Source organism: Nuphar pumila, chromosome 11 (assembly GCF_984573655.1).
Source record: "Nuphar pumila chromosome 11, dmNupPumi1.hap1.1, whole genome shotgun sequence".
NCBI classification, from domain to species: Eukaryota; Viridiplantae; Streptophyta; class Magnoliopsida; order Nymphaeales; family Nymphaeaceae; genus Nuphar; species Nuphar pumila.
The window spans coordinates 112,432,244-112,441,026 of NC_143259.1; the positions used below are offsets into that span (position 1 = coordinate 112,432,244).

Sequence of the window (8,783 nt, forward strand, 5' to 3'; positions counted from 1 at the left end):
GTTTTTTCAACGTACGTTCGCAAATATAATACGACATTCGCAAATCATGTTTATGAATGTTTTCAAAATCTATGAACCTCCTGTAACTAAATAGTTACCTTTATAAATCATTTGTTTAGAGTGAGATACCATTTTTTTTCATGGTATTTGATTCACCTCCTGTAACTAAATAGTTACCTTTATAAATCATTTGTTTAGAGTGAGTTTTTTTTCATGGTGACTTCATTTTAAAACATCATTTTTTTTGTGCAGATTTCTCAATGGAACTCGCTTGTGCCCCGCCACCCGTGGTAAGTAAGTGACAAAAACAATGCAAATCGGGTAAATACCCATGGTAAGTAAGTGATGCAAGCGCATCACATGTTATTTTATTTATTGAATGTAACACTTTATTGTTCACACACTCACTTAGTTGTTGATATCTAGGACTGCTTTATTGGAGTTCGGAGATCATGCTGAGCATGATTTTAATGTATGAATATGAAAGTGTTCTTATTTTTGGAGTACGGAGTCCATGCTAGGCATGGTAGTAGTTAATGGGATATTGAAGTGTGTTTGCTGCAGGTACATGTTTGAGATTTGTTTGATATGAATTATTTCGATGTATTGCAATGTTTGATATGATTGTATCCATGCTTACATGTAGTTACTTTCAATTTGATTATGTCTACCATGTGAAATTGTATACTGAAAGCATGCTTCAAATGAATGTATCGTGTCATGAATAGTTTGCACATGAAAATATTAAGTTATCAATGCATGCATCATAATTCTTGTGATTGTATGACATCATATATTGCATGATAAATTTGATATTTTCTTCATCATATCATTCTGATGGTTCTCTTTTAACTGGTTAGGATACTATTCGCAACATCATACGACAAAATGACTGCAAACCGTGAATGGATGTACCGTAGGATAGTGGACAATGAGTTATCGCATGAATATATGGATGGTGTTGACAGTTTTATTGAATTTGCAACGGCAAGTGTCAGTACAATAGATCCCACATGTCGGATTAGGTGTCCCTGCAAGATTTGTAAGAATAATCGATTTGTAGAACCTCATGGCGTTAGACATCACCTATACAGGAAGGGTTTTGTGAGTGATTATCAGAACTGGACGTTTCATGGAGAAGAATTTAGAAATGATTTTGATGCACGGGTGAATGTGGTGCACGATAATCCATATACGAATTTGATATTTGATGCCGCAGAAACAGAACTGGATTCTGCTATGAGTTCTAGTGATGTAAGAACTGTCATAGATGAAGAATCACCAAACGATGCAGCTAGTAGATTTTATGATTTACTTAGAGATGCTGATGAGCCACTTTGGAACGGTTGTGAGAGTCACAATATCTTGTCTGCAGTTCTTCAACTAATGAATTTGAAGTTTGAGTATAATTTGAGTCAATCATGTTTTGACCGTTTGTGCATGATTGTGAAGAGTATGTTGCCTAAAAATGAGAAATTGCCACAAAATTTCTATCGTGCGAAGGTTATAATCAACGCTCTAGGTATAGGGTATAAAAAGATAGATGCTTGTCCAAATCACTGCATGTTGTATTTCAAGGATCAGAAAAACAACATATCATGCCCGTTATGTGGGCATCCTCAGTTTAAGCCAAAGACAAGAGGCAATGGTAGCACGAGATCAAAAGAAGTTTCATACAAGTCGCTCCGCTACTTTCCTATCACTCATAGATTGCAACGATTGTATATGTCTTTAAGGACAGTTAAACACATGATATGGCATGCAAATAAAGTTTGACATGATGAAGACAAGATCACGCATTCTGTTGACGCAGAAGCTTGGAAGCACTTTGATTGTACTCATCAGAACTTCATAATGGAAGTGAGAAATGTTAGACTCGGTCTATGTACAGATGAATTTAATCCATTTGGGGGTAGATCAACTTCATACTCATGTTGGCCAGTATTTGTAACTCCATACAACCTTCCACCAAACTTGTGTATGAAGCGTCTAAATCTTTTCTTGTCTCTATTGATCCCTGGTCCGACCTCACCTAACAAAAATCTTGATGTATATTTAAGGTCATTGATTGATGAACTAAAAGTATTGTCGGATGACGGTGTTACCAAGTATGATGCCCACAAAAAACAAAATTTCAATATGAAGGTCATTGTTCTATGGACAATCAGTGACTTCCCTGCATATGGTATGTTATCTGGTTGGAGCACACATGGGAGGTTGGCTTGTCCGTACTGCATGAAGGATTCCAAAGCTTTTAGATTGAGGCATGGAAGGAAGCCTTGCTGGTTTGAGTGTCATCGTCGATTTCTACCCAGCGATCATCCGTTTCGACGTCAAAAGAATGCATTTAAAGCAAGCACAACTGAAACGGAAGGTCCATCCTCAAGATTGTCCGGCATAGAGATTCTAAGAAGATTGCGATACTTTCCAGATGTATTAACAGATGCCCGCAGTCCTACACCCTTCCGTGGATTTGGGAAGGATCACAATTGGACAAAAAAATCTATTTTTTGGGAACTACCGTATTGGTCGACCTTATTGATACGACATAATTTGAATGTGATGCATGTAGAGAAAAATGTGTTTGATAATGTGTTCAATACAGTAATGAATATTAAAGGAAAAACGAAGGATAATCCGAAGGCCCGTATGGATTTAAAATTAATATATAAAAGACCAGAATTGGAACTCAAAGAGTATAATGACAAAGTACTGAAACCAAAGGCAAAGTACGTGCTCAGACCTGATCAAATAAAACATGTATGTCAATGGTTGAGACAACTAAGATTTTCAGATGGATATGTCTCTAACATTGCTCGGGCTGTGAAGATTGACGATGGACAGTTATATGGGTTGAAGAGCCATGATTGTCATATCTTTATGCAACGATTGATACCCCTAGCATTCCATGATATGTTAGACAAACCTATATGGGGGGTATTGTCTGAGTTGAGCGGATTTTTCAGAACATTGTGCGCATCGGAGGTCGTTTTATCAGATGTAAAGAATCTCGAGGACTCTGTCATCACCACTGTTTGTCTGTTAGAAAAGATATTTCCGCCAGCATTTTTCGATGTTATGGAACATTTGATCATACATCTGCCATATGAACTAAGGGTTGGTGGCCCTGTGCAATATCGATGGATGTACCTATTTGAAAGGTATATGTTTTTTTATATTTGTCTCTTTAATGACAGATATTTAAAATTTGAAATGTATATTCTTGTCAGATGCATGTTCGACCTAAAAAAAAAGGTTCGTAATAAAGCAAGAGTAGAAGGCTCTATTTGTGAGGCGTACACTTTAGAAGAGATTTCAAATTTCTCATCTATGTACTTCGAACCTCATATTCCAACACGTTACACATGCCCGCCCTGTAACGATGATGGAGAACAAGTAACTGTAGCTGACAAGCTGTCGATATTTCAACCACTTGGGCATGCATTTGGTAGTTGCCGATCAAGGCTATTGACAGATCGAGAGCAAGATGCAGCACACATCTATATTCTTTTTAATTGCTCAGCGATCGACCCATACATCGAGTAAGTATATGTATATGCAACTCAATTATAAATCCTTTTATGTTCTATATGTGGATAGATGGCTCGGTAATATAAGTATTTGTGGTTTGCAGACGATTTGATCTGGAGTTACAAAGCGAAGTTTCACATCTCACTGATGCAGAAGTACAAAAAGAACGTGAAACTAAGTTTGTGGAGTGGTTGAAACAGTTGGTAAAGAAGCTAACATAAATTTTGTACTTATAAACAACACTAAGTTACTTAATTGATCGTGATCACAATCATTGTTTATGTCTGTGCGTAGGTTCGCCATGGTGATGTTAAAGATCAAGGAATATGTGATTTAGAAAATGGTCCGACCAAAGTTGTGCAATGCTACAACGGGTATATCGTAAATGGTTATCGATTCCATACAAAAGACTACGGTATAAACAAATCAACGATAAATAGTGGCGTGTGTGTCAAGGGTAGCAGCTACGGTGAAAATGAACATGATTACTACGGTGTTATAGAGGAAATAATGGAGTTGACTTACTTAGGCATGAATAACAGGGTTACGATATTCAAGTGTCATTGGTTTGATCCAACTGCAACAAGACTCGACAAAGCTTCAGGCATTGTGGAAGTGAATCATAAATCCAGGTTTGGAACATATGAACCATTCATATTAGCCTCGCAAGCTCAACAAGTTTATTATACTTCATATCCGAGTATAAAAAAGTCAAATAGAAATGAATGGTGGGCAGTTTGCAAGGTGAAATCTAAACTATACCCTGAGTATGATCAGTTACAGAAAGATGAGTTAGCTGAAGACAGTGATTACTATCAATCAGATGATGTCTATGACTTTGCTTATGGTCACGATGTTGCGCATGATATGCATGTCATATCTCCATTGGCCGATGAAACATTCATAGAGGAATGTGATCCAAATGATGTACCAAGTGGATGGGCAAACAATGAAGAAGAAGAAGAAGAAGAAGAAGAAGAAGAAGAAGAAGAAGAAGAAAGTCAAACTAGTGACGAGGAAGAATTCTCAAACTAGTGAGCAAAATCTTATACTACAAACCTCTATTTAAATGCATTGTAATACTTGATGTGAGTTGTATTGCAATACTTGGTGTGAATGATTAAAAATTTTATTTGAATGTATTGTAATACTTAATACGAATGATTCGAATGCATTGTAATACTTGATGTGAATGATTTCAATTATCTGAATGTATTATAATTTATGCAACGAATGATTTGAATTAGTGCAATACTTGATGTGAATGATTTGAATTATTTGAATGCATTACAATGCTTGATGTAAATGACTTGAATGCATTGTAATACTTGATGTGAATTATTTGAATGTATTGTATGACATATGTTATTTGTTAGAATATGGTTCATGGAGGTTATAGTGGTCGCTCATCCAGTAGTAGCCAGACTCAGCCTTCATCTTCACGGGCTCCTGTGATAGGTATATCATATAACTAATTTGATGCTTGATTAGTTCAAATGCGCATTCTGAGAATTTCTAATGTATTTTTTTACAGATGATGTTGCGCCTGTACACGACCCACCTACACCAGTTGATCACACAAGTCAAGAGCCAACACAGGAAACAGGGTCTTCTCAGGCTGACACAAGAAGACTCATTCGAATAGTGTATATCGATAATCGACCGTAAGTATTTTGTTTTCAATTATTGCATATCTTTTAAATATTTTATATTGATATTTACTGTGTAACAATTCATGTGCAACACAAGGTTTGAGCCACAAGAAGTAGTACGAGAGATTAGGAATTCACTTCTTCAACATCTACCAGGACCAGTTGCTCAATGAAAAGAGTACCCAAAGGAGGTGTTAGACAGATTGTGGTCCTCATTCATGGTATACAGTTGTTCCTCATAGTTAATGTGTTTCATAGTTAATTTATTTAAGCAATGTCTACAGAATGACTGAAAATATTTGTAGGCTTCGAATCGCTTCGCCACTACGGTGGAAGAAAATGATGCAAGGAAGGTGTGGCAGAAGGTGGCTGCCAATCGATTTGCAGACATGCTGCACACTATGAAGACTGCAACAAAAAAAGCATCTGGCGTAGTAGATAATCCATTACTATGGAAGGGCCATGGTCCTATTACTATCAGGAGAGATTACTGGGATGAAATGTGCGATAAGTGGGCAGGAGATGCATTTAGAAATCGCTCTACGAAGGCTGCACAAAATCGATCGAAGATGCCCGAAGCCCATCTACACACAGGTGGATCTAAGACATTTGGGAGCCACTTAAAGAAAATGGTAACTCATCAATATATAATATTAATTTTATAAGTATTGTTGCAAACTTGTGTACTAAATCTTTTGTCATTTAACTTCGCAGGAAGCAGAAAAAGGAGGCAGTGTACCATATAAAGATGTGTTTTTAGAAACACATAAATGGAAGACCACGGGAGTCTTCGTATCAGAGAAGGCGAGAACGACAACGGTATGTATTAATTCTATTAATAATCATTGCAATATATATGCAAGTTATCATAATGTTATCATTAATTATTAATGAATACTTTAAACATTATTTTGTAGGAGGCATATGAGCAACAAATGGTAGAGCGATATGGCGATGACGCTACTCAACATCCATCATTTGATCCTACAGCATGGGTGACTGCAGCAGGTGAACCCAAAAAAGGTCGCGTGTTCGGGTTTGGGAGTAATATGAACACTTCACCAGTTATTGGTTCTTCCAGTTACGGCTCACCGACTTCTTGCGCCGACATAAGCTCCAAGCAGCCGACTATTCTGTCCAGTGATGATGTACGCGAGATCATTAATGAATCACTGAATAACTACTTCCAATACACCGTCGCCCCCTTTCTCCGAAATGAGATCAAGGCCGCTGTTCAGGATAGGGGATCTTCGATTCCAGGTCCCTCTCAGGTATAATCACATATTCAGTTTTTTGTCTGCCTTAGAACACATATGAGCATAATCGAATCACATATATAACTTTTTGCCTGCCTAAAAACACATATGAGCATGTTATAATCACATATTCAGTTTTTTGACTGCCTTAGAGCACATATGAGCATGCTATAATATCATATAGAGTTTTTTTATTGCATTAGAGCACATATGAGCATGCTATAATCACATATAAAGTTTTTTTGCCTGCCTAAGAACACATATGAGCATGATAGAATCACATATAAAGTTTTTTTGATTGCATTAGAACACATATGAGCATGCTAGAATCACATATATAGTTTTTTGACCGCCTAAGAACACATATGAGCATATTATAATCACATATTCAGTTTTTTTGACTGCCTTAGCACACATATGATCATGCTATAATAACATATAGAGTTTTTTTACTGCCTTAGAACACATATGAACATGCTATATATCATTTATGATAGAATCACATATAATTTTTTTTGCTTTGCCTGCCTTAGAGCACATATGAGCATGCTATAATCACATATTCAATTTTTTTACTGCCTTAGCACACATACGAGCATGATCGAATCACATATATAGTTTTTTGCCTGCCTTAAAGCACATATGAGCATGGTAGAATCACATATAGAGTTTTTTTAGATGCCTTAGAGCACATATGAGCATGCTATAATCACATATTCAATTTTTTGACTGCCTTAGCACACATACGAGCATGATCAAATCACATATATAGTTTTTGTCTGCCTTAAAGCACATCTGAGCATGGTAAAATCACATATAGAGTTTTTCTAGATGCCTTAGAACACATATGAACATGCTATAATCACATATTCAATTTTTTGACTCCCTTAGCACACATATGAGCATGGTAGAATCACACATATATATATATATATATATATAACTTTTTGTCTGCCTTAGAGCACATATGAGCATGATAGAATCACATATAAAGTTTTTTTGACTGCATTAGAACACATATGAGCATGCTATAATCACATATTCAGTTTTTTGACTGCCTAAAAACACATATGAGCATGTTATAATCACATATTCAGTTTTTTGACTGCCTTAGAGCACATATGAGCATGCTATAATAACATATAGAGTTTTTTTATTGCATTAGAGCACATATGAGCATGCTATAATCACATATAAAGTTTTTTTGCCTGCCTAAGAACACATATGAGCATGATAGAATCACATATAAAGTTTTTTTGACTGCATTAGAACACATATGAGCATGCTAGAATCACATATATAGTTTTTTGACTGCCTAAGAACACATATGAGCATATTATAATCACATATTCAGTTTTTTTGACTGCCTTAGCACACATATGATCATGCTATAATAACATATAGAGTTTTTTTACTGCCTTAGAACACATATGAACATGCTATATATCATTTATGATAGAATCACATATAATTTTTTTTGCTTTGCCTGCCTTAGAGCATATATGAGCATGCTATAATCACATATTCAATTTTTTTACTGCCTTAGCACACATACGAGCATGATCGAATCACATATATAGTTTTTTGCCTGCCTTAAAGCACATATGAGCATGGTAGAATCACATATAGAGTTTTTTTAGATGCCTTAGAGCACATATGAGCATGCTATAATCACATATTCAATTTTTTGACTGCCTTAGCACACATACGAGCATGATAAAATCACACACATATATATATATATATATATATATATATATATATATATATATATATAACTTTTTGTCTGCCTTAGAGCACATATGAGCATGATAGAATCACATATAGAGTTTTTTTATTGCCTTAGATCACACATGAGCACATGATAGAATCACATATAGTGTGTAATTTATTTCATTATATTTTGTTTATCAATACTGACTGTTCTTTTCTTGTGTAGGCTGCTAGCGATAATCAGCGTAGTGGAGCTGAAGGGACAGATAAAGACAATGAACAAGAAGACGCACAAAATCTTGGCGATGATTAGAGGACTGTGTTGAAGAAGTTCTATTTTTTTTATGTTTCCTAATTGTAATTGTTGAATTATAAATAATTAAACTTCTTAATTTTAAGGTGGAACGATTAATTGTTGTAGATTCTTGTTATATGAATTTTTTTGTGTGGTTTGTTTTTTATTTACAGGAAATATAAATTATACAGGAAATAGAAATTGCTCGGTATTTAATTTTCAAATAAATTTTTTAAATTTTTTTCGTGTTTGCGACGGATTAGCGACAGAACCATCCGTCGCTATTTATATTAATCTAGCGACGACATAGCGACGGAAGTAAATCCGTCGCCAAGC

General features: G+C 35.5%; 1 protein-coding gene across 2 annotated transcripts; it reads left to right on the forward strand.

Moving 5' to 3' along the window:
- Positions 1–265: 265 nt before the first annotated feature.
- On the forward strand, positions 266–8,572 carry LOC149822878 (uncharacterized). 2 transcript variants are annotated; one of them, XR_016426235.1, is made up of 2 exons: positions 266–290; positions 8,379–8,572. XR_016426235.1 is itself a non-coding variant. In XM_089981677.1 (2 exons), exons 1-2 carry the CDS (start codon positions 6,233–6,235, stop codon positions 8,463–8,465), a joined length of 309 nt encoding a protein of 102 aa, XP_089837803.1. In that variant the 5' UTR covers positions 6,225–6,232; the 3' UTR covers positions 8,466–8,572. The 2 variants fall into 2 exon arrangements, 1 of the variants encoding a protein (XP_089837803.1); XM_089981677.1 differs by lacking the exon at positions 266–290 and adding an exon at positions 6,225–6,454.
- Positions 8,573–8,783: the final 211 nt, after the last annotated feature.